Source organism: Symphalangus syndactylus, chromosome 15, assembly GCF_028878055.3.
Source record: "Symphalangus syndactylus isolate Jambi chromosome 15, NHGRI_mSymSyn1-v2.1_pri, whole genome shotgun sequence".
Lineage (NCBI taxonomy): Eukaryota > Metazoa > Chordata > Mammalia > Primates > Hylobatidae > Symphalangus > Symphalangus syndactylus.
Window position 1 is genome coordinate 79,686,767 of NC_072437.2, and position 26,100 is coordinate 79,712,866.

At 37.0% G+C, this 26,100-nt stretch overlaps 1 protein-coding gene across 6 annotated transcripts in view; it reads left to right on the plus strand.

The window, feature by feature from the left end:
* AKAP11 (A-kinase anchoring protein 11) overlaps positions 1-19,133 on the plus strand; it is a 52,065-nt gene extending 32,932 nt beyond the window's left edge. For 3 of the 6 annotated variants that reach the window (XM_055244051.2, XM_055244050.2, XM_063619087.1), the window contains 5 exons: positions 4,020-4,175; positions 8,623-8,706; positions 9,474-9,520; positions 13,404-13,564; positions 14,959-19,133. In XM_055244051.2, the coding sequence (XP_055100026.1) occupies positions 4,020-4,175; positions 8,623-8,706; positions 9,474-9,520; positions 13,404-13,564; positions 14,959-15,099 (589 nt within the window). In that variant the 3' untranslated portion in view covers positions 15,100-19,133. The remainder of the gene's footprint in view (positions 1-4,019; positions 4,176-8,622; positions 8,707-9,473; positions 9,521-13,403; positions 13,565-14,958) is intronic. The other 3 variants (XM_063619088.1, XM_055244052.2, XM_063619089.1) reach the window with 1 other exon arrangement.
* The last annotated feature ends 6,967 nt before the right edge of the window (positions 19,134-26,100 follow it).

Consider the following 26,100-nt stretch of genomic DNA (forward strand, 5'->3'; position numbering starts at 1 on the left):
TGTACAGGGCTTGATGCTATCTGCAGTTTCAGACATCCACTGGGTGTCTTAGATCATATCCCCCATGGATAAGGGGGGACGATTCTATAGTAAATGTAGAATATTACTATATTAATTTACTGTTCTGAGATTAAATTTTTGTATACCTTTTTTCATTCACAAGGGTAAGTTTTCTCATAAAGACCATGGTTAAACTGCTCTGAGGAAGAAAGTGAAAATTCTTTATACACTTACACCATTTCTCTTGATTGGTTCACAATCTAAGAGGACAGTCCTTTCTGGTAGTCCTACAGTGTCCTGTTTTTCAGTAGCTATCTCTTGTGCTTAGTGATTCTTTTTTTTTTTTTTTTTTGAGATGGAGTCTCTCACTGTTGCCCAGGCTGGAGTGCTGTGGCACAATCTCAGCTCACTGCAACCTTTGCCTCCCGGGTTCAAGCGATTCTTGTGCCTCGGCCTCCCTAGTAGCTGGGATTACAGGCACCCACCACCACGCCCAGCTAATTTTTATATTTTTAGTAGAGACAGGGTTTCACCAAGTTGGCCAGGCTGGTCTCGAACTCCTGACCTCAGGTGATCTGCCCACCTCAGCTTCCCAAAGTGCGGGATCACAGGCGTGAGCCACCACAACCAGCCATGCTCAGTGATTCTTTAATAACAACTTAGTTACCGTTTTTTACTTTAAACCTTTTTTGTCCCTGAGACATATCAGGACCAACTTGTGTTATTAGTTAATAGGATGATATTTGTAAGTCCTGCTTGAAAGAGAAAATGCTTTAAGTTGAGGTGGAATTTAACTGAGTCACATGATATTCCAGATTTTTGAGTAGCTGCTGTTAAAGCCATGACATGGTCTGCCTCTTTTCTTATCCATCTTAAAATAGGGAGATACAGCTTGGCCAGGATTCTTGAATCCAATTGCTCCATAGCATCTACTTGAGATGAGAGATACTGTTGGTTTCTGGTGAACTAGGAGAGGTCTCTATTTGCCCTAATCAGGCAGCCTTCTTTCTCCTAGACCAGGGGTTGGCAAACTACAGTCTGTGGGCCAATGTGGCCTACTGGTTGTTTTTGTATGGACTGCAAGCTAAGAACAGATTTCATGTTTTTTTTTAATGGTTGAAAAAAAATCAAATGATATTTTGTGATGTGGAAATTATATGAAATTCAAATTTCAGTATTTATAAATAAAGTTTTATTGGGACACAACCATGCTCATTCAATTACATATTTCTGTGGCTGCCCTTGTGCTATAATGGCAGAGTTGAGTAGTTGGGACAGAAGCTGTATGACCAGCAGTGCCTATGTACTTCCTTTTTGGCCTGTATTAGTTCATTTTCACACTGCTATAAAGATACCACCTGAGACTGAGTAATTTATAAACAAAGGAGGTTTAATTGACTCACAGTTCTGCATGGCTGGGAAAGCCTCAGGAGACTTACAGTCATGGCACAAGGCAAAGGGGAAGCAAGTGTCTTCTTTACAAGGCAGCAGGAGAGAGAGAGAAGGGGGAGCTGCCAGACACTTTTAAAACCATCAGCTCTCATGAGAACTCCCTCACTGTCATGAGAACAGCATAGAAGAAGCCGCCCTTATGATCCAATCACCTCCCACCAGGTCCCTCCCTGGGGGTTACAATTTGAGATGAGATTTGGGTAGGGACACAGAGCCAAACCATATCATGGCCTCTTATAGAAAACAATTGCAAACCTGTGTCCTAGATCCACATTTTCTTTTTCACTACATACCAGTTCCTAGTATGATGATAAACATAATAAATGGTTAATAAATATTCTCATGAATAGGTAATAAATTAGGCCTTTTTACAATTGAAATAATTTTCCTCATACAGGTTGCTTCAGGCTATTTTACTTTTTACTTCTCCTCAGTTCAGTCCTGTCTGCCCTACGGACCCATCCATCCCCCTTTCCTCCCACCCTCACGGGAGGAAAAGAGACTGTCCTCTAAAGTTTTTAAGACATCACTCTCAGGGGCTAGCAAATGCCTTTGTTACTGATTTTCTCAGTAATTTCCACTTTCCTTCTTAGAGTTGGGTGAGTAGATAGCCCCGAAAGTTCTTCCTGTAAGCCAGTGCTGTCCAATTTCAGCTTTTTATTAAGGCTGGAGTAATTCTTTTCCTGCTTCTCTTCTTAATAATTGTGCTAGGGTTCTGTAAGTACTGACTAAGGAAAGCTGACTCTAGTGTGTAGAGTTTACATTTAACATTTTTTATTTCTAAAGTTAAATTTGTTTTTCAAGCTTGAAAGGAGATTCATTCAGATGGATTATTCTTTAAGGTATTATTTGGATTATTTCACCTGATGTCGTCCCTTTTTGTTTGATTCATGAACATGACCATAAGTATTTCACGAACTATAGTGAACAGAGAGGTGGCATGTGAATGCAAGTGGGAAATTATGTGATAGTACATTTTTATTTATTTTTGTTTATTGTTGTTTGTTTGTAGAGATGAGATCTCACTATGTTGCTCAGGCTGATCTTGAACTCCTGAGATCAAGCAATCCTGCCCTAGCCTCCCAAAGTGCTGAGATTGCAAGCATGAGCCACCGTGCCTGGCTGATAGTGCATTTTTAGCCAACAAAACAATTATATTGTGAGCTATCATTCCGAGCCAAAATAACCTCACAGTCATTATAAACTCTTCTCTGGACCTCATCCTTTGGGTCATTTCAGCCAAAAACCATGAGAATGTGGCACGTATTAGGAAAAGTATTCAAAAAAACAAAGTAATCTATTAATGGTTCAGAACTATAATGTGCCTATGCTTGGAATGCTCAGTATCATTCTGTATCTTACAAAATTAGAATAGCTGAAAAAATGGGGGGCAATTCAGGGGCTATTCTCGTGATAGCACTAGGGGGATACAGAAGTAAGTAAAACAGGCAAAAATCTGCATTCTCTTGGAGCTTATGTTATAGTGGAATAAGACAATAGGTAAGTAAAATATATAGTATGTCACATAGTGATAAGTGCTTTGGGGGAAAAATAAAGCAAGGTAGGGAGTTAGGGAGTTAGAGAGTGCTGGTGGTGACAGTGGCGGTGGCCGTTAGGGCTGGTTTACAGTTTTGGATAGGTAGCAGGGGAAACAATACTGGCAAAGTAATATTTGAGCCAAAAACCAAAGGTGAAATGAGAATAGGTCATGTGGGAGTCACCGAGAACAGATTTCCAGGCCTAGGGGTGGTACTGTGCATGTTTGGGAAACAACAGAGAGGCTTGTGTTGCTGAAGTGGAAGGAGTGGGCCAGGGAGAACAGTAGGAGTTCAGATGGATGTTATAAGAGGGGACAGGCAGTATGTTTTAAGGATTTGGGCTCTGTGGCTTGGTGGGAAGCCATTGGAAGGTTTTGATCAGAAGACTGACATTTTTTCTTTTTATGGAAACATCACTTTGAACTACTTTGTTGAACATAAAATGTAGTTGGACAATTAAAATAGTTGAGCAGTGAATGGACTTTCTTGTGGTGATGGAATAAAAGTATAAATGCCTCTTATTGAGAAAAATGAAAGGGGTTATGATCTATGCTCAAAATCTTGAAGAGATTTGTTTAGTTTGAATACAGGCTTGATTGACAATACTAGAATTTCTCGAACGACTTTTTTGTTCTTAAAGCCAGAAAGAGACACCTTTAACATAAATAAAAGTACTGTTTTACAAAGCAAATGATAAACTTAGGAACTTGTACTCCCCCACAGTATCTCTGTTGAAAAATGAACTGCTTTAAATAGAATTTAGAGAAATAATGCCCTAGGGATAGATCCATTGTAGATTAACAAAGTAAGTTATGGCTGTTGGTGGGTACCTCAGTTAACTTTGAAATTAGTACGCTATCCTACAGTCTCTTTATTGGCAGACTCAAATAAAGGATTACATGAGCCACTGGTCTGATTCTGAACACCATTTCTTGTTTTTAACATCTTTATCATCAAATTGATAGTCTTGTAAGTTCGGAATCTGGGATGCTTTCAATTTGATTTTTTTTCTTTTTTTCTTCTTTTTAGTTCAAAAGAAGTAGAAGACTTTCAGTCAACCGAGTCTGTCGGTAGCCAGCAGATGAACCTCAGTATTGGTGATGACAGCACTGGTAGCTGGTCCAATTTAAGTTTTGAAGATGAACACCAAGATGAAAGCAGCAGTTTTCATCATCTAAGTGAAAGGTAACTACACTTTTGCATATAATTGTGTAACTTAGGTCCTCAGATCTTAGAAGCAAGCTATAAATTTACATTATTATTTAAAAATTCTAAATTTGAAAATATACTATTACTTTCAAAATGTATTTTATTATTCACAATGTATTTCTAATTGTTTTTTAACACTTATTTAATACAGTAAGTAGCCCAGCTAATTTTATTGGGGTGTGCCAATAGTTGACTTGAAAAATATTGCATACATTTAATTTTATGCCTTTTAAGCTTCTCCCAAACTTTTTATGAACTTCTGAGGAAAATATTTTTTTTTTCACTTTAAGAAGGGTCCTTTTTTTTCTTTAAAGCACAAGAAAAAGGACAGGTATCTGTAAAAGGCATCAAAGTAGCCCTGTAATTTTCCTGATATTAGTTAAAATAGTATCTTTTTGGTGGGGCGAGGGTCCTTACTTGTCCTGCTGTTAGGAACAAAATGACCTGGAACACTTATGCTTGAATGATTGAAAATATGTACGTCAAAGCCATTATAAAAATGTGATTTTGTATAGCACAAGGCACTTACCTCATATATAACTTTTCTTAGTTAACTTTGTTCATAACCGTGGTGTTTGAAACATTTTATTAATTATGAGACAGTTGTTTCTTATAGTCTTAACCTTTACCTAAAGGCATTTCTGACTAACCTATAAAATTCTATAAACTCTTTATCCACATTAACTGATAACTGGAAATAATAGATACCATTTGTAGCAGAGTCTTGAGGGAGGGAAGGGTTCTCAGCATATTGCTGGTTTCAGGCATGTGTGGAAAGGACCTGTGAACCATCAGTTGAACTTAGCCCCTGGAAATGGCAAACTAGGTGTGGGAGGGAAGGCGACTCTTGGAAAAGGGAATGAGGTAGCATAAGGAAAGGAAATGGCTTTTCACCTGATAGAACACTTCATCTCAGAGAGTTTTGTTTGATGCTTGGATTAACCTGGAAATATTAATATTTTTGTAAAGTATATTTTGTCATAGTTTATTATGGTGCTATATAAACCACCAATATTTCTTAAAATCTAGGTTCAAAAAGACAGTGTTTAAAACTGGTAGAAGCAAGTGGGGGCAATGTCACAAATCATGATTTGGCCCTTTTCTATAACTTTATCTAGAAAAGGATACTAACATTTAATTTCTTCTCTCATTTTGAGAAACATAGGCTTCTAGGATTTCAGTGGGCTTGACAGTGTTGCCTAGGAAATCCTGGTATTAAAATGGGAGACTGAGATGTGGGTAGAGGCTAGCAGCCTTAAGAGGACTTGTAGTCAGTTGAACCACTGTGCTGGATGTTATCTAATTTGATGAGAAAAAAGGAGTCCTCTTATCGGTTTCTGTCCTTGGTTCTGTCCTCCTTAGCATTATTTATTAATGATGTGGAATACTCATTTGTGGATGATTCAACACAGGCTGAAAAAGGAATCCCATTAACAGAACAAAGGTTAAAAAGACCAAATCAGGCTGAGGTTAAAATAATTATGTTTAACATGGATAAATGCATTTAGGCTCAGAAAATTAATGATTAATATTTGAACTTAAGTGGGGAGCAAACCTGGCTTGATGGCATTTTGTCAGAAAAAGACCTGTGTTTCCATTGACCACAGTTGTAATGTGACTTAATGTAATGCTGCGTGGCATTAAGGTTCTGGCACAGAGAAAAAGATAGCGGGGCTCATCCAGGATTGGTGATGTGCTTGTTGCATATACAGTGTCCAGGGTCTCACCTCCAGAGATGAAGATTTACGAAGTCAGTGGAGGGTCCTGAGAATCTGCATGCTTGATAAGCATCGCAGATTATTTCAGTGCAGGTGGTTCAGAGACCTCACTTGAAAATATATTGATTTGCAAGATATGTTGCATCTGTTGATGACAATTGCTATATATACTGTTCTTTTCTGCTACAGAGATCAAGGTAGGAGATAAAGACTTTGGTGATTTGGGCTGGGCGTGGTGATTCACGCCTGTAATCCCGGAACTCTGGGAAGCTGATGGGGGTGGATCACTTGAGGTCAGGAGTTCAAGACCAGCCTGGGCAACATGGTGAAACCCCGTCTCTACCAAAAATACAAAAATTAGCCAGGCGTGGTTGCAGGCACCTGTAATCCCAGCTACTTGGGAGGCTGAGGCAGGAGAATTGCTTGAACCTGGGAGGCAGAGATTGCAGTGAGCTGAGATTGTGCCACTGTACTCCAGCCTGGGTGACAGAGAGAGACTCCATCAAAAAAAAAAAAAAAAAAAGACTTTGGCAATTTGAAAACACCTTGCAGTTTCATTATAAGCAGAAGTTCAGTGGAGGGCAACAACTAAAAAACACACTAATTTCAGATTTTCAAAAGTGTTTAGGAGGATTATATAATTATTTGATCAGAAAAGAACTAGTCTCTGACTCTCTTAAATATTTAGGTAGTTTGTTATTCTCTTAGGAGTTATGAATTAGATTAGGTTAAGGGATGGGGCCAGATTTGCAGAATGTTTCAGATAATTTTTGTGAGATGTGTCAGAATCGAGACCAGTCTTGATATGGCTAAAAGCTACAATAAAGCATTGCAGTACTGGACCACTATAGTACTTATACCACTGGTTGGAGTACTCCTGTGCTAGACATAGGAAATATGAAAAGACATAAAAGAAAATGATGGAAGCAGGGTAGTGTTTCAAGAGTGAAGTAGGAAAACTCTAAAGTGAAGAAACTAAGTTTTTTTTAATGTTGGGTTAATACAGAGTGATCATACTTCCCACTTAGGATAGTTTGGCTTACTTCTGCTGTTCTGTTGTGATTATTAATGGTGAGGTCTTTCATTTAAAAAATTGTCCTGGTTAGATGAAAAATGTGTACAGTCACCTAGTTAGAAGTGGCATTTTATGAAGAATGACTTCAAATACCCATTTGGAGGCACAAAGAGGGAGGGGGGATAAGGTTAGAGGGAATTTGAATGTTTAGTCTTTACTTCGTTTAGCTGTTTTTTTTTTTAATGTTTATGTAATAGGTAGGTGATGGATTTTTATTATTAAGTGGAAGAATCTGTGATGGGTAGAAAAATTTTATATATTTTTTCTTTGTTATAATCATTCTATTAATAGACGTAAATAGAGTGTTTGAGATGATTAATTTTCTTTTTCTCCTTTGCTCACAGCTGTCTGTCCATTCTTTATTTGTATATTTTCTTATTTTTAGTTTATCTGACAATGAACTACATGGGTTTTAACAGTTTTATAATAGAGCTATATTTGTTTGAATGTATGTTAAAAAGATCCTGCTCAGTTTTAACTTTTACTCTCTAATACATTATGATTTGTGACAGTTTGATCATGTTAGAGTGAATATAACTATGCAAATTATTTGAGATTGCGTGGAAGTTTTTTAGAACTTGAAGTAGTCATATTTTTTTGGTAGCCATATCAACATTTACTGATGTACATAAAATGATTTTATGTTTACTTTTTTAGAACCAAAATTTTGGTTTGTATAAATACTACTTTTTATAATTGCCTAGCCTAATATTGGGAAAAATAGCTGCTTATCACTGCAAACTAATGTGCTTACTAATGTTTAATAATTAGAAATGATTAGAATTTTTAAATTGCATGCTGAGGGTTTTAATCTGAAAATTTGAATTTAATTTTATTTCTGAACATGGTTGCTCTTTTAAAAAATTGCTTTGCTGCAGTTTTAGAAAACAGTTGCTTTCTTCTTCAGTTGATTAGGTAGTGTAAGACATTATCTGTATGTGGCATTTGTGACTGGCCAACTAGACAAGTGTAATGCTTGATTAAGCCTTGGCTATTCTAGCTGTATTCTGAAGAAAATGTTTGTTATTTGCCACCTACTGAATTATACATAATATATGAAATGAAGATAATTGACATAATAGTATTTTAAAATCTGAGAACATGTTTTGCCCAAATAGTTAGAAAAGGTCTGCTTGGGACTATGTCTTTATAGAGCCTTCCATCCCATCTCCCCCCAACATCCCCTCACCCATACCTGTCACTGCTTTGCACTATCTAAAGACCTGAGAGAATGTTAACCTGTTTTTTTTAACTTTATCCAAATTGAAAGGTATTGGCATTTCACAAATTATAGTTCAAGATTGGTCCTAAGACATTAATTTTCCTGTGAAACTTACTACTTCATGCATTCATTTACTGTCCTAAAAGCCATTCTGTTAAACTGTAAAATATAAGTTTAGATCATTTTCATGATCTGTTGAGAAGAAAAAAAAAACCTCTCGAATCTCTGAACTTGTCAGGCACCTTTTAGCATAGGAGTGATGGTCTCTCTCCTCTCTGGATGTTCCCCTTCATTGTGGCAGCTTCAGAACATCTGCAGTTATCAAGGACAGAAGCTGTTCCAAGGAAACAAAGATCTTTTCTACTATTCATTTTCTAGTTCAGCTCTGTTTTTTTCTTCCTCTGGCAGTAATGGTAACAGCAGTAGCTGGAGCAGTCTTGGTTTAGAAGGAGATTTGTATGAGGACAATTTATCCTTTCCAACATCAGACAGGTTGGTCCAGTCTAGAAACTTAAAAACTGATGAGTCTGTCACCACTAATGCATGATGTCATATTCTTCAAAGAATGTGGGTTACAGTGCCAGTATGTATCAACCTGCTTTTCTCCTATATTTTGACATGATTCTGCTTGATGAATTCACATCTAATGAAAAACTTCAACTATGCTAAGACATGACTGACATCTAATTGCAAAATGTGTCACTGTTATGCATGTGTTGCTCTGCTTGCTATTTTTCATTCGACCAATTATTTCATTCAAAAGAGCTTGCTTCCTACAGGATTTCTGTTGGGTTTTTTTGTTACGTTTTATTTTTGTATGTGATTTTATTTTATATATAAGAAAAGTATAGGTAAAAAGTGTTTTTACTGTATTAAAAAATATATAAATTGCATCAGCTAAACCATTAACAAATTATTCCTGGCATTTTGTAATATTCAAATGCTACATTAAATTAGTAGACTATTTCAACTTTAAATGATTTTAAATTGAATATTATTATGAAATTACATGGCACTATATATCATGGTAAGGTAAGATTTCTTGGTTGTGATAACTTTAGGGATCATTTGCTATTCAGATTTGAACACGAAATGATGTGAGAAGCAAAGCTTCCTTTTTTAATTGTCATTTCTCCCCTTTCTAAATGTCATATATCATATTGTAACATTCATTTATTACCACATTTTTAAGAATTTGTTTTGATACCATTATTAATTAAAGTTTTTTTTGTAACTGCTTCTGCTATTTTATTCATAAGTGATGGACCAGATGATAAAGATGAAGAGCACGAGGACGAAGTAGAAGGTAATTTGATTTGTTTTTCAAAGTGTTGGCATGTCTTTTGTATAAGGTTTCCTGGAAGAGTCTTCATGCATTTTCATCAGATAGGCTCTAGGTTATCTGTGTAAAACATTATAAATCAGGGTATTCTTGAACTAATTTTGTGTGTCCACTTTTAGATCCTTCGTTGAGTAGTTTTATTTGATTGCTACACTAATGAAATTGTCATTAGTGTAAAGAAATACTGGGCAGGCACGGTGGCTCACGCCTGTAATCCCAGCATTTTGGGTGGCTGAGGTGGGTGGATCGCATGAGGCCAGGAATTCGAGACCAGCCTGGCCAACATGGTGAAACCCCATCTCTACTAAAAATGCAAAAATTAGCTGGGCGTGGTGGCGGGCACCTGTAATCCCAGCTATTCGAGAGGCTGAGGCGCAGGATTCGCTTGAACCTGGGAGGCAGAGGTTGCAGTGAGCCGAGATCATGCCACTGCACTCCAGCCTGGATGACAGAGCCAGAGACTCTGACTCAAAAAAAAAAAAAAAGGCCGGGCGCGGTGGCTCACGCTTGTAATCCCAGCACTTTGGGAGGCCGAGGCGGGTGGATCACGAGGTCAGGAGATCGAGACCATGGTGAAACCCTGTCTCTACTAAATGTATAAAAAAAAAAATAAGCCGGGCGCGGTGGCGGGCGCCTGTAGTCCCAGCTACTCGGAGAGGCTGAGGCAGGAGAATGGCGTGAACCCGGGAGGCGGAGCTTGCAGTGAGCCGAGACTGCGCCACTGCACTCCAGCCTGGGCGACAGAGCAAGACTCCGTCTCAAAAAAAAAAAAAAAAAAAAAAAAAAAGAATACTTTATGAGAATTATTTGACTATTTGAGAGAAATTAATTACAATCTCTCTACATAATTATTTTCAAAATATAAAAGCTAAAATTCTTACCCATGTTGTAAGATAGTTTATTATAACTATGGCATATTATTTTCATAATATTTTCCTTCCAAACTGGTAACTTGTAGAACCAGGGTTTCATGTCAAACTTACGTGAGTCAGTAAGTAATATTTTTACTTACCTTGTTTTCTAAAAGATATTTCTAAATTAATTCTTCTTCCCTCCCCCAGTTCCAGTGCTTCACTCACGCATACACATATTTGAAGAAAATACTCAGATCCTTCCTTAATGAACATAGTTCCAAGTATGTCAGTACTAGATATCATTGGCCACAGAGTTTTGGACCATAGTTTGTAATCCTTAATTCATGTGTTACAGTATCTGAGTTTATTCATCGGAGTGAATTTAGAAACTTTACTTTGAAGCTGAGTTTTCATTATATTCAGGTGGTTGTTGAATTTTTTTCTAAAAGTCTAATTTTTTTCTTAATTTTGAAAATACCAATAATGTCTTGTATAAAGTGCCCTTATAAAAGTATTTGCACTCTTCGAGATATTTGTTTTTGAACTAGTGATATTTTAAAAATTGCTTCTCTAGAAGCAGGCAAACAGAAAATAGCTAAAAAGAATTTCTCGAAATTTACTTTATAACACCTGAATTTTCAGTTAGTTTAACACGTTGTTTAGGGAAGTCACATCCCAATTTTTAAGCTGCAATCTTCAGACTTAAGATTATTATTTTTTAGTTTTAATGCCTCTGTAAGTAGACATTCTTTATATAAGGCTTCTAGAAGTCAGTTTTTCTCATCAGATATAAAGTCAAGATGGGGCAATATTTTTAGTGTTATTGATATTTGATATTGATATTCCCCACTGCAATATTTGTTTCATTCATGTTCACTAAAAAAGTGTTGACTTTGTTTATAAAAGTTATGCCTTTTCTCAAGTAACATCTGTGAACAGTTATTCTAAAGGCGATACATGGTATAAATGCATGTGGTAAGTATTCTCTAATGAACTAGCGATTGCTTAACTAGCTTTACTGAGGAATGATTAAGAAAAAAGAAGATACGAGTTAATGTAAATATGAAATTTATTTTGAAAAAGATTACTTTTGGTACTAACCAGGCTGTTAAAGATTTCTTTTGTGGTTGGTAGAAATCAGGAGATTAATTGTATGTTGATATGTCATTACTGAGCTTTTGAGATTATAGGTATTTCTCATTATATAGAAAGTTACAGCCAACTTTAAATTTGTTAGAGATTGGTAAATTAGGAGATAGATTGGTCTGGATTTATAGAAAGATTCAAAATTATGGAAATCCTAAGGCAACAAACTTCTTTTTTTAAAAAAATAATTTTGTAGTTGCAGGATGTCAGTCCCTCCCCTTTTCACTAATGGTTAGTGACTTCTCTAAAGAGAGAGCCGTTTGGAGGTTCTTGTAGGCCAGGCAGCGAGGAGTCCTGAACTGAGAAAACACCAGCAGTGCAAAGAAGCAGTGGGGTAGTTAGCTTCTAGCCCCCTGAACTCCTCAGTATTGCAAAAAGGCCCAGAGACCATGCCTTGTACCATGGTATGCCAAACCTATTTTTGATTGAGAGTGTTTGAGAAAGGAGAGGGAAAAGACAATACATTTAGTTTTAGAGAGTAATGTGGACCAAATCTTTTTAACTAAAAATTAGGGACCGACACAACTCCTAAAAATAATTAATAGTGGTCTAGAATGGCCTGCAAGCTGTAGCAGAGAATCAGAGATATCTGTCAACAACCTTTCCATTACTGGTACATATTGGCATGATGTCTGCCAGCATGCCCTGGTGCTCACCTCTTGTGTGTGTGTTAAGGGGTGGAGGGGTCCTGGTCTCAGCACTCCTTATTGCTCAGGTATCATTAAGCAGCAGGAATGTTAAACGCATGATATTGGCCCATAAGTCATTATTTCCATCAACAGAGATGGATCCCTCTTTGTGATGAAAACATAATTATCATAAAGAAAGAAAATAAATTTGAGATAATCTTGATACTAGAAGTATACCAGAAAATTCCCTGATCTGGCTTTTGGGTGTAAGTGGTTGCATATGGCATTTCCCCTCACTTGTCTGAAGAATGAGTGATTAAGAGCATGGAGCCAGACTGCCTCTGTAAATGTCCTGGCTCAGCCACTTCCCCACTGGAAGACTCTGGGGCTGTCTTTGCCTCAGATCTCTCACCTGTAGAATGGAGACAATAATAGTTTCTACCTCTTAGAGTGGTTGTGAGGATTAAAGGAGTTTGTACATATAAAGAACTTAGAACAATACTTAGGATGGAATATGTGCTGCACAAATGTTGCTGCTCTTCTTTATTTGAGATTTTTGTTTTTTTGTGGGTTTTTTTTTGTTTGTTTTTTGAGACAGAGTCTTGCTCTGTTACCCAGGCTGGGTGGTGCAATCTCGGATCACTGCAACCCCTGCCTCCTGGGTTCCAGCGATTCTTGTGCCACAGCCTCCTGAGTAGCTGGGACTACAGACATGTCCCACTACGCCTGGCTGGATTTTGTATTTTTAATAGTGCTGGGATTTCACCACGTTGGGCAGGCTGGTCTCGAACTCTTGGCCTCAAGTGATTTGCCCACGTCGGCCTCCCAGAGTGCTGGGATTACAGGCCTGAGCCACCATGCCCAGCCTCATTTTTATTTTTATTGTAATGATAGCTTTATAGTTTTATTTTTCTCTCTAACCCACTGGTCATAATTTATATCAAATTATGGCATTTATAGAACTTGAATTCAGTATGTTAAAATGGTGTTTTATATTTTTGCAATCAATAAATGAACAAAGTTATTTCTTTGTTTTACATTATTTTGCTCTTTAAAAGTTTTAGTTGAGGTTATGGTGTGGTTAGAAAAAGATGGATTTTTTTTTCTCCATTCATTAGAATCCTAAGAAACAGAAAATATTTGTATCTACTTGACAACCAGAGTATTGAGAGTCAAATTGATGAGTTTTACTTTATATTGTTTACATTTAAATATCAGGTTTGGGGCAAGATGGAAAGACACTGCTAATTACGAATATTGACATGGAGCCATGCACGGTAGACCCCCAGCTAAGGATTATTCTTCAATGGCTCATTGCCTCTGAGGCTGAAGTTGCAGAACTTTATTTTCACGACTCTGCAAATAAGGAGTTTATGCTAGTAAGTACCTTCCTTACAGAGTGTGAGGATACATTTAACAGTATATGATGTTCTTGTCATGTGGTTGGTCTAACAAGATGCCTGGTGATGGCAGAGTGGTTAAATTCTTAGGCTGTAGTGTCCAACAGTTTGGGTTCAGACATCAGCTCTGCCACTTTCCAGCAGTATAACCAGAGGCAGATTCACCAGTCTGTCTCATTGCCCCTAACTGCACTATGCAAATGAATATAGAATCTACCTCACAGGGGTTTATAAGGATTAAATATAATGTTAAAAAAATGCTTAGTCTAATGCCTGACATAACACTAAGCTCTCAAAGGTAGATGCTATTAATAAGCATTGTGTGTGTTCCTATGAAAAAATTGAATTATTCTCTGTATCTAATTGATTCGTAATTGTACCTAATAATTAATATATCTTTCTCTGATAATCCAGTTTCATTTGTATGAGAAGCTGTCATAATTAAAAGCTGATAAAAGTTTAAACAAGATGCTTACTATGTGCCAAGTACCTTATTAGTCAAGATTTTCAGTTTACAGTCTTAAGGTTTTTGTTCCTTAATTTTCTTTATCAGAACTTTCCTTTTGGTGTGGTAGAAATATTCAAATTGTGGTGATGGTTGCATTCAACTTGGAGAACATACTAAAAACCATTGACTAGGACACTTTGGGTGAATTGTGTGTTATGTGAGTTTTATCTCAAGCTGTTTTTAAAAAGGTTAAGCATATATATGTTACACAAAATTAAAGTAGTTTTTCAGAATTTAACTTACAGATCTTTCAAAACTTAAGAGCTTTTACAGAACTTAGTAGAAAAAGAAATGGACAAAGGCATGTCATGAGTGGTGACAACAGGATTTATTTAAACCTATTTATTTATTTATTTATTGTTTTGTTGTTGAAACATTAACATTCTTTAACTTAGAAAGCCATGTTTCCATTGAGGCTAGAGTGTGTATTCCAGAAAAATACCACACTATATGTTGTGGAAGGAAAATCCACATCCTTTTATTGAGCTTGACATTGTCTTTATTGTTTTATGTTCTAATTGAGGGTGTGGCAGTTGTATTTAGTTAGGTGAAGAATTTCCTGTAGAAACTCAGCCTCTGCACGCCCACACAGACTATTTGCTTGGTGAGGTTTGTGGAGCTCTGTCTCCAGCGATCCCAAAGTGTCATTCTCTGGAGGAGATGTGTTTATAAAGGGGAAGAAGGGAAAATGTTTAATTTGGGTAGATGGGTAGCGGTTTAGAGGGGAAGACCTTGTTATAACTAGGAAACGGTATTTAATTGTAAACAGCAGGATTCTTAAGTTACAGCTAATATGGAAAATAAAAATAAAAGCTGTGTTATAAAATTGTTTTTGGTTAATGTTTGACATATCTTTGTTTCTTAGCTTTCAAAACAATTACAAGAGAAAGGATGGAAAGTGGGAGACCTCCTGCAGGCTGTGCTTCAATACTATGAAGTGATGGAAAAAGCTTCCAGTGAGCAGAGATGCAAGTCGCTGTTTGATTGGCTCTTGGAAAATGCATAGAGCAAACCCCAAACCAGTGTATTTTAGTATTTGTTTGGGGAGGGGAACAAGCCAATAAAGATGTTTAGGATAAAATTTGAATAGTGAATATTAACATTGTAAGTCAGTTGGGAGGCAAGTAAATATAGCTTTCTGAGCGCTTTGTGTTATCACTCGGTATATATAGTTCATACTTTTGTAATCTGTCAGAATACTACCTTCACTTATTCTTCTATACACGTGTGTAGTGTGTCAAGACCCTAAGAACACGTATTTGAAGGAAGGTCTAACCAGGAGGTTTTCAGGGGCATTGTCTGACCACATTCTTTTTGTATCCAAATAGTGCTGCTAGAAACTACACTGAAGTGGCTGAGGATAGGTTCCGGTGGTAGAGTTATAATTTTGCTCCTTTGCAAACAAATGGTATCTAATTAATAACTAGTCTGCCATCAGAAAATAAAATTGAGGCTGATTTTTAAAAATTTCTAGTAGATTTTTGGTCTTTCTTTCCTGTTTTTAAAAATCAGTTTCATTTTCATATTTCATAGATCAGCTATTGGTAGCTTTTTGATTTCCCCAAACGATTTAATTTCTTAGCAGAAACATTAGTATTTTAGGTTTCTATAAACACTATAAGTGATAGTTTCCCCCATCCTTTCATCAGATGACATTCTTTGCCAATGCTGCCAGTTGTTCTGGCATGAAAGTGGTGTGTGTGTGTGTGTGTAAAGGAGTACTTTAACCTTGCCAGTTTGTTCCCTCTTTTATTTTACTGTTTTCTTTTTAGAAACCCACTGTTAAAATTTAAAAAGGTGCTTTAAAATAAAACGCCTATAAAGATTGTGCAGTAAGAATTTTTATTCCTCTTTTTGACAATTTTGGGTTCCCAACTTATCTTACAAGTGAAAACTTAAATTGTAAAACATGTTAAAATTTTAAAAATTAATGTTAATGTGGAAATGCATTTAGAGAAGCCCAATAGTTTTTATTGTTGGATTTTTGAAAAAAACTCTACCAAGAATATGGTCTTTTTTTTTTTTTTTTTTTTTACAAAAATTGGGATTCCCACCTCACCCCCCCCACCCCCCCCACCCCCCACCCCCACCCGGATAAACTATATCTACACTGTCTCGTCAAGTTATCTGACATGATCTTTCTGGGCTCTGCATTTCCTACTAGTTTGTGTCCAGAAACTGCAAATTGACATGAATAGAGGACCAAGGTTGTGTTTTGCTTTTGTCTCTGTCTCCCCTCCCTGCAACTCTCTCTCCCCTCCTCCCACTCTCTCCCTGCTCCCCCCACTCTCTTCCCCCTCCTCTTCCTCCCACTGTCTCTCACCTCCCCCGCCCCCCACTCTCATCTCTCGCTGTGTCCTGTGTATGTGTGGGTGTGTGTGTATTTGGGTGTGTAAATGTTGGTTCTTCCACTACTGGATTTTGTAATCTAGGATAAATCACTTTTTGTGGGGGCTTTGATTTTGCTCTATTACATTTTCATTTTTTCTGAGCACTGACTGTTCTGAAAGCTGCACAAAATGTAGAAGACATAGCACCTGCCAGGGAATAGGGAATAAGGGCACTTACACATTAATGTGAATTAGTAATTGTGGTATAGAAATGTTTTATAGTGAAAGATTCAAATTTGCTTTTCAAGAAAAATGCCAAAAGCTATTTAAATAATTTGAGGTTACATCGTAGGTTGTGATTTTTCTCAATTTAAGATACAGAAATACAGCAAGCCTTAATATAAAGTTTCCTAAAGTTTCTTCAAGTATTTTTTAAGGTGGAGAAATGCAGGAATTGTATAATCAGAATTGTTTCTGCCTTTAGCTTTTCAGAACTTGAGATGTGGCAGCACTGGACTGGGTTTTTTTAAATGTTAGGACTAGGAATGTTTGCTCTTGTTAATTATGAATTAATTGATTATTAAGTTTAGAATGCATTTTTACAAGTATAACTATCAAATTGTGTTTAGTAACTTGAGTGTATGCACAAGTTTCATCAACAGCAAAATAGAGTTTTGAATTTCTTTTAAAGTGACGATATATTATTTTGTGAAACTTTGTGTTTGAAAATGTTTATTTCTGGTTATGGTGTAATCATTCTGAGGTGAGGCTTTTCTTATTCTTATTTCCTTTGCATTTTGCTAGAGCTGTGCTGAGTTCAGCATTTGCTTATTTAACCACTACATAATGACAGACCAGTTATTAGGTATTAGCATGTGTGGTAATAATAATAGTGGAACTTCACACTTACATCAATTCAGTGCAGGGGCATAGAGTAAAATATTAAATATTGGCAGATGTGTGAAAAGAAGTGTGAGTTAAAAATATTAAATATTGGCAGGTGTGAAAAGAAGTGTCAAAATTCCTCATATAGAGAAAAGAATTTTGAGTTTAGAGCATTATCTGTTAATTAAGTATAGTCTAAACTTAACTTTCTTTAAAGGCACTTTGTGGTTTTTCCAAAGATGTTCTAGATCTATTTGGTTGCTCTATAGTCAAACAGCTCTTTTGAAGACAACTGTCTTATTTTATTACAAATTGGCTTGACGTATTTATACCGTAACATTGTAATATTGCTGTGCTGTACATTTTTGCCCTTATGAAATATGTCTTTTTCAGAACTGTTAAAGTTTTGATGTACATCGAGCTGAATTCTCTTTTTACCAGTTTCAAAACCTTCAAGTGATAATGTGGAAAAAAGTGAATGAGACCTCTGATAGGGGGTTTTCAGAACCTTGTTCACACCGAAATGTGACAGTTCTTTCATGTTTTCCTAAACCAAGTTAAAATTACATGTATATTTTGGTGTTAAGGTTGATTTTTAAGATACTTCTGATTTATACAAAAGGAATGTTTCCTTTATAAATCACAGAAGAAAATGACAATATCTGTTGGATAATTGATATAATTTAATGGCGTTATAAAACCTTTAAGAGGATTCATGGTGAATATATGTGATAACATCTTTATACTTTGAAAAATGTTCCACTTACCCTTCAGATACTTGTTGTAAGTTAATTCAATTCTTAATACTTTAATTTTGCTCCAACAAGGGCTTTATGTTGCTGGTAAGAGAATTTATTTACTAAATGCACTATGTATAAAGTGAAAGATAGTTTACTTATCTGACTTTGATATTAGATGGCTGACATTAGTGCACATAATGCAGAGTTTAACCTTGATTCTTCAACAGAGTCCAGATTTAAATGTCTACTTAGTTAATTAGCTGATATTCTTTCACAATTAATATATTCAATTTCCCATCAGTATATCACTTTAAATTTTATGTTTTTCTAAGGAAACTTTCCACAGAATTTTAAACAACTGATGCATCCATACTCAGGGTGTAGGGAGAATACTTTGCATTTAAAAATCCTGTCCACCTGTCACCAGCACAAGAGAATTAGAGCTTCAGTGAGAATTTAGAAAAATTATACTAAAGTAAGATGCATTTTTTCTCATTTTCAGCAAAACTCCTCTAAGCATTTACTCATTTACTGTATTCCTGCTCTGAAGATGTGGATACAGAATTAGTCACTCTTGTCACTTTATTTATTTATTGGTTTTTTTTAACCATCTGTGTACATTCCTTTCATAGGGTAGAGTTGTAGTTCTAGAGGTTCTTATTTTGTTTTTGTTGTAATGTTTGAATACTATTTAATATCCGGTTTTAATATTGCTGGATTTGCTACCTTTGGTTACTTGTGCAGTGTTAAAAGTAATCTACTTTCTTGTTTAATATACCAGATACATAGCAAAAGCAGCTTGGAATAATTATAGCTGTTTATTTGGCTGTGCTCAGTTACTACATTAAGATCTTGTACTGTGTAACAGTAACTCTTTTTTGCTTTTCAGTAATTTAATATGTTCACTTAACAAAATACGAACTTTGAGATGCACTAAAATTTTGTTTTAGCAGTGGCTCAAAAAATTTCAGAAATTACTTTTGTAATTATTTGCAATTAATTGTTCTTTTATCTTACAATTGTTTAAGCCTGTGATCTTTCTTCTCCCAGCTAAGAGTTCTTCAATAAATTTAAGAAATACCTGGTCTTGGTTTTCATTCTGTAATATCTCTTTAACTGCTCTGTACTGAGTGGGACTGCTATGACAGAAGACCACGTAAGAGGACTGAACTGCTAGATCATGGTTTTGAGAACAAGAGAAGTTAGAAATATTTTCAATTGGATACTAGATTCTACCTACTTATGGATACCCCGAATGCAGACACAGTGACTTAAAAGGCTGGTTGCCCAACCTGTTTTTGCAAAGTAGAATATTATGGTTGCCTTGAATGTGAACATGGCTATGAAATTCTTCTGGCCTGGTTTGAACATTCTTTCCATAGTAAGACCATACCTCTGTTAAACCATGTACACAGGATACTTAAAAGCTGCTGGGTTTGTTTTTTTTTTTTTTAATTACTAATGGATTTGACTTTGTCTTAAGAATTTTTTTTTCCTTTTAAATAGACTATTTTTAGAGCACTTTTAGGTGCACAGCAAAATTGAGCAGAAAATACAGAGCTCCCGTATACCCTCTTTCCCCAGCCTCCTTCACTGTCAACACCCCGCAACAGAGTGGGACATTTGTTACAATCTATGGTCCTGCGTTGACACACACACCATTATCATCCAGAGCCCATAGTTGACATTAGAGTTCACTCTTGTGCATTTGTGGGTTTGGACAAATGCATAATTATATGTACATAACTGTAATCTCATACAAATAGTTTTACTGTGCCCTATCTTAATGTAATTTAAGCCCAGAAATTAGGAAATGGTTTTAAAATTTTTTTTATGAATGTTTTAATATGCTAGGAAATAATAGCAAACAATGAGAAGGTTTGGTTGTAAGTGCACCCCAGTTACTAAGCAAACCAAAAGTGCTGACAAGAAGTGAGCAAGATTCCATAGATTATAATGCCAAAAAGGAAGTATGGCTCAAAAAGAATGGGAAATGTGGCAAAGGACATTTGACAGTTTTAACACAGAGGGATCATATGTGATTTGTATCTTAGCTAGGACAGAGAGGAAGGTGAGGGACAGTGCTTGAATTACCTCAGATTTTTTAAAAGTGTGAGATAGGTCATTTATCTAAGGATGAATGTACTGTTGTTCGTATAATACAAAAAGAGTAAAATTCAGTGTTTTCGCGTCATTGAGTTTACAGCAAGAACAATAAAGAGTATATTTTCCACTTTTTTCTCTTTCCTTTGTAATTTTATAGTCACCTCTCATTTTAACTTTTGGTCAAGGAGGGTAATACTTTAGACTGGAGAGAGTGAAAAACAATTTCAAGAGGGGATTGAAGCCCCGATTTTGACTTTAACTCATCCCTCTGCACCCCTTCCCCCTTTTAAACAGACACCTAAATGAATTTGTTAAAGCACGGGATTAAAACCAGACTTCTGTGTACTGAATTCTGCCCATCTGTATGTTTTGGTCTGGTGTAGAATCTTTTAAAAATAGTTGCCAAATTTAAGATTTCACATTTAAATAAGTTTTGTATTTTCATCTTCTTGAAACAATTGAAAGCTCTGAAGCAGTGACTGGGCTCTTATATGGCAACAATTTAGCAGGAGCTGAATACTAATTGCCCCTTTAATCCCAGAGTAAGTTCTCTTTTTGCCTGTGGCATGAGTTACTCCAATTCCCTCATTTCTGTTGCCTGCTGGGGCCTTGTAGATAGTTGAGATGCACCCACTGACTTCAAGCAGATAAGATAATGTGCTTAGAAAATCTGAACAACATTCTAGTGACTCTCTAGGGTTGCTCAAAGAGGGGAGGAACATTCTAGAAATTATAAACGTGCTGAGTTTATTGCTCCTGAGTAGAAAACAAATAGTAATTGTTAAAAGCATAGTTTTATTTTTTTTTAAGTATGTGGAGAAGGGAGAGCCAGCATAGGTTTACCAAGAGCAGAGTCTATCAGATTTACATTTCATTTTCAGTAGAGTTATTTTGACATATTAAAGGATGAGAGATACAGTATCTAGATTTTAATGAGGCATTTTTATATGGAGAGAAGGAATGAATAACTGTGGCTTCCTAACGTTTTGAGAAGCGTGTTCCCAAAGGCTTGTGGTTAATAGATAATTGTCTACCTGGAGGTCAGTGCTATGTGTCTATATTAGTTCTTGCATTGCTATAAATACCTGAGACTGAGTATAAGAAAAGAAGTCTAATTGGCTCACGGTTCTGCAGGCTCTACAGGAAGCATGGTAGCATCTGCTTCTGGGGAGGCCTCAGGAAGCTTCCAGTCATGGTAGAAGGCAAAGGGGGAGCAGGCCCATCACATGGTGGGAGCAGGAGCAAGAGAGAAGGATGGGGGAGGTGCTACACACTTTTAAATGATCAGATCTTGTGAGAACTCATTATTGTGAGGACAATACCAAGAGGATGATACTAAACCATTCATGAGAAACTGTCCCTATGATCCAATCAACTCTTACCAGGCCCTACCTTCAACACTGAGGACTACAATTCAACCTGAGATTTGGGTGAGGACACATCCCGATCATATCAGTGTCATAGGCCATTTCATGTATGGCCTTTTTATTCAGCCATGGAATGAAGATTTTGTTGGAGTAAGCTCCTCAAGGATGTCAAAAGCATTAGAGTATTACATAGTAACCATACTGAGGGATAATATTCAAACAGTTGAAATAAACTGGGAGAGCAGATAAGAGACTTTTGAGTCTATTTCTTCCCTTTGTCCTTTGACCAGCCACGGATTTGACATTCTCCTCCAAAGGTGGGGAGGTTCTGTGTTTACATACTGCCTTTTTATAACTAGGGCTTGAATATTTTCCTTCAAATACTGTATTTTTATGGCTTTCTTGATATAAACTTAGTTATTTCCCTGTTACTTAGTAAATTATATGAACCCGGCACTTCTAAACATATGGGAACTGATGCTAAGGAATCCTATAAGAGCTTAAATCCTACAAGAGCTTAAAATGCTGTGGACTTTTGAGGAGTCACAAGGCTATCAGAAAAAAAAGGGCCACCAGAACCACTAATATCTACAATTAACCTCTTAACCTCTTTTCTGTTTATAGCGGGATGTGGGTGGCTGTGGCAGGTGAATGTGGATTCCAGGAGATCATGATGTTACAATAGCTTTTCCAACCTATAAATCTTCTTTGAGTTAACTTTAGATGGCTTGTGGCAAACGCTGGGAGGTTAATTAAGCTGCTTAATCTGAAACCCAGTGGACTTCCCTGTCCTTGAACCCTGAGAAGCCATGGCTTCCAGAAGGAGGGGTCCCTTGGTTGAGTGACAAAGTGCAGTGATACAGAGCTGGTGAGACATAGTATGTGGGAAGACAGATCCAGTTAGGCCTTCATAGACCCAAATGGCTAAGTGCTCTAATAAGGTGGGGTAAATACTAGGTCTTGCATAAGTACAGAGTGCTAGGAGATGAAAATAGTCCGTGCCTTTATGGAGCTTCTTGTTTAGTGAAGCAGAGAGTCATTAGATGAGTGATTGTATACAGTGAAGTCCTCGCTTATGTCATTGAGAGGATCTTAGAAACTGCAACTTTAAGCAAAATGCCATATAATGAAATCATTATTTTCTCATCAACCTTATAATGAAGTGAGGTAAATATTTAATTACTGTTGTTTAAAGGTATTGGAAGCTAAAGACAGAGGAATCTAGTCAAAGCTTCCCTAAAGCCATTCTGAGGCTTACGCTAGGTTTGAGCTGAGTAGGAACCAACCAGACAAGGGGAGTTGGAGGGTGGAGGTGAGAAGGGCAGGTGGAGAGAAGAGGTTTCCACTAGAGAAAAGCCATGCACAAATGCCCAGGAGTACAGGACTTCTTTGGAAAACCAAAGACCAGTTTGGCTGGAGCATGAAGAGAAGTGACACATCTTGAGAAACACACATCTAGCTGGCTGTCAGCCAGGTGGTCCAAGAAAGTGTTTGTAGTTTGTTACACCACAAGTCATTGGTTTTAAGTCCAAGGCATGGCGGATGATCGTCTTCACCTGACACTGTGCTTTCCAGACCATGCCTATAGAGTATTGTGTTTAGTTCCCGATACCATTTTACAAAGGACAGAGATACATGGAACCATCCACATCCATGACTGTCTAATGAGGCCAAGGAGCTAAAAATGTATTAAATGAGTTTTCAGTGAAAGACAAAGAGGCTGTTTGGCCTAAAGAAGGAGAGATGTAGGGGTAACCTCAAAACTGCCTTTAAATATATGAAGTGCTTTTAGTGGAGACAGATTGAAACGTGTGACCCTAGTGGAGGGGATAAGGTCCCGTGAGGAGAAATTAGCAGTGGATTTCAGCTCGTGCTCTAAAAATTGGAGCTTTGCAATATGGGCGAGACCCCCTTAATGAAAAGGAGCATTTCTGGCCCTTGGAGAGGTTTCCACAGTGCTGGCTGATTGCTCCTGCAAGTTTTGATAAGAAATCCAAACAGCTTATAACTTTGGATTAGGTGACCTTTGTGTTCCAACACGTCCTTTCCCACACACTACTTAATTTTTTCCACAGTCGTTTAGTAAAGTTGTTAAGAACCTGGGCTCTGGGGTCAAAACAACTTGATTTAAAATCCCAGAGCAAAGGCCCAGGATGATGGTCTCTTAGGGGATTTCCATTTACTTCTGGCAGATGCCTGGGGGCACAGCTAGTCTTGGAGCACCTTAATTTAAATTCAAGCTTTGAGGGTTTTGGATCCCTCTGGTGGCTTGATGTGCTGCATATCCAGGCCAGGGCCTGTGTCTGGAAGGTGTAGCCCTTTGGGGTTACAAGTAGAGAGGGGATAATTTATGAGAATCTCTTTGTCGGAGGGGGTGGGGAGAACTGACTTTTGCCTTTCTGGCCTTGTGAGTCGGCCAAAATACTATCCTGTATCACAGTTTTTTTTCCTTCAGGTTTGACAAATATTCTTAGGATGAAAAGAGTGGCTTTGAATGCTCAGTGGTTTAGTTTTTGGGGTTCTTTGCTTTTGCTAGGTATTTGACCCATTGCATCCTCAGTATCTTACTAGCTGTTTAAATGAGAAGGTGTTTCTTTTTGTTTTGTTTTGTTTTGAGATGGAGTTTCACTCTTGTCGCCCAGGCTGGAGTGCAGTGGTGCGACCTACATTCACTGCAACCTCTGCCTCCCAGGTTCAGGCAATTCTCCTGCCTCAACCCCCGGAGTAGTTGGGATTACAGGTGCCCGTCACCACACCTGGCTAATTTTTTGTATTTTCAGTAGAGATGGGGTTTCACTGTCTTGGCCATGCTGGTCTCAAATTCCTGACCTCAGGTGATCCGCCCGCCTTGGCCTCCCAAAGTGCTGGGATTACAGGTGTGAGCCACTGGGCCTCCAGATGTTTCATATTTTATCCAACTTAATTCTAATATTTTAATTTACATGAAGGACTTTTATTTATTTATTTTTTGCTTAGCTCCATGTGATTAACTGTTAATATCCTTTTAATTTTCTTTTATATTTTTAATTTATCTTCTTGAAAGGGTTATATATGCATATGGTATTAAATTCCAAAAGGTATAAGAATGTACAGTGACAAGTATCTTTCTCACCGCTCTCTAGCCACCAAGCACCCCCACCACCCCCAGAGATAACCACTGTTACCAGTTTCTGTTCTATCAGCACTGTGCTATACAGGACCTTTCAAAACTTAGATTGGCTTTTGTAACTTGTAGTTGGATACAAATCTGAAAGTTTCAAAAAACAGGAAATGACCAAATCGTTTAGTAAGGATACTGGTTACTTCTAGGGGAGAAGGAGGTACAGGAGCCTCCCATGGTGCCAACAATATTCTGTTTTCTTGACTTTGGATTGTGGTTAAACTGCCCATATAGATTCTAAGAAATTCTGTGTATGTATTTCACATCATGCATGTGTATGCACATGCACACACATCTAAAAAAAATCTGCAAAACTGGTCATCTTGAAGACAACCAGAGAGAACAAATGGGTTACCTGCAAAACAAAATTGATTCACAGTAGTGTGCTCAAAGATGATGATAGAAGCCAAAAGGAAATAATGTCTTCAAAGTGCTGATTTTAAAAAAGTCAGTCTAGAATTTCATATCCTTCAAAACTATTTTTCAAGAGTGAATGTAAATTTAAAGTAATTTCTAATAGATTGAAAGAGTTTACAATGAACTGTGCTGAAAAAAACTACTGAAGGATATATTACTTTTGTAAGAAGGAAATTGAGCTTATAAGGAAATAGTAAAGAAGCACTGTTTAAAATAATAATTAAAATAGAAAATGAAAGAGAAAGAGTGAGAACCTAAAATGCAATGCAGGTTCATATAATAATTCTTGTTTACTCTCTATGGCAAGCATTTCCTATCATTGAATCCAGTATCAACCCTGTCATTATTATTTCTGTTTTTCATGTGAGAAGCTCAGGCTCAGAGGGGTTAAGTTTCTTACCCAATGAGCATAGTGGTAATGAATGCTCAGGTCTGGCAGGCTCCAATGCCCAAGTTCTGTCCATTGCACTACAATCTATCACCATATTTAGAAACAGAAATATAAAAAGATGACAATTAAAATCACTTGTAATAACACATAGTGTATTAGTCTGTTCTAACACTGCTAATAAAGACATACCCGAGACTGGGTAATTTATAAAGGAAAGAGGTTTAATTGACTCACAGTTCAGCATGGCTGGGGAGGCCTCAGGAAACTTAAAATCACGGTGGGAGGGGAAGCAAACATGTCCTTCTTCTCACGGTGGCATCAAGGAGAAGTGCAGAGCAAAGTGGAGGAAAAGCCCCTTATAAAACCATCAGATCTCGTGAGAACCCACTATCATGAGAACAGCATGAGGGTAACCACCCCCATGATTCAATGACCTCCCTCCAGGTCCCTCCCATGACACGTGGGGATTATGGGAACTAGAATTCAAGATGAGATTTAGGTAGGGACATAGCCAAACCATATCACATAGAGATAACAATTATTTACATAGTAGTATATTTCTTTCCTGTTTTTTTACTCCCACATATGTATTTTAAACAAGTGAAATTTCC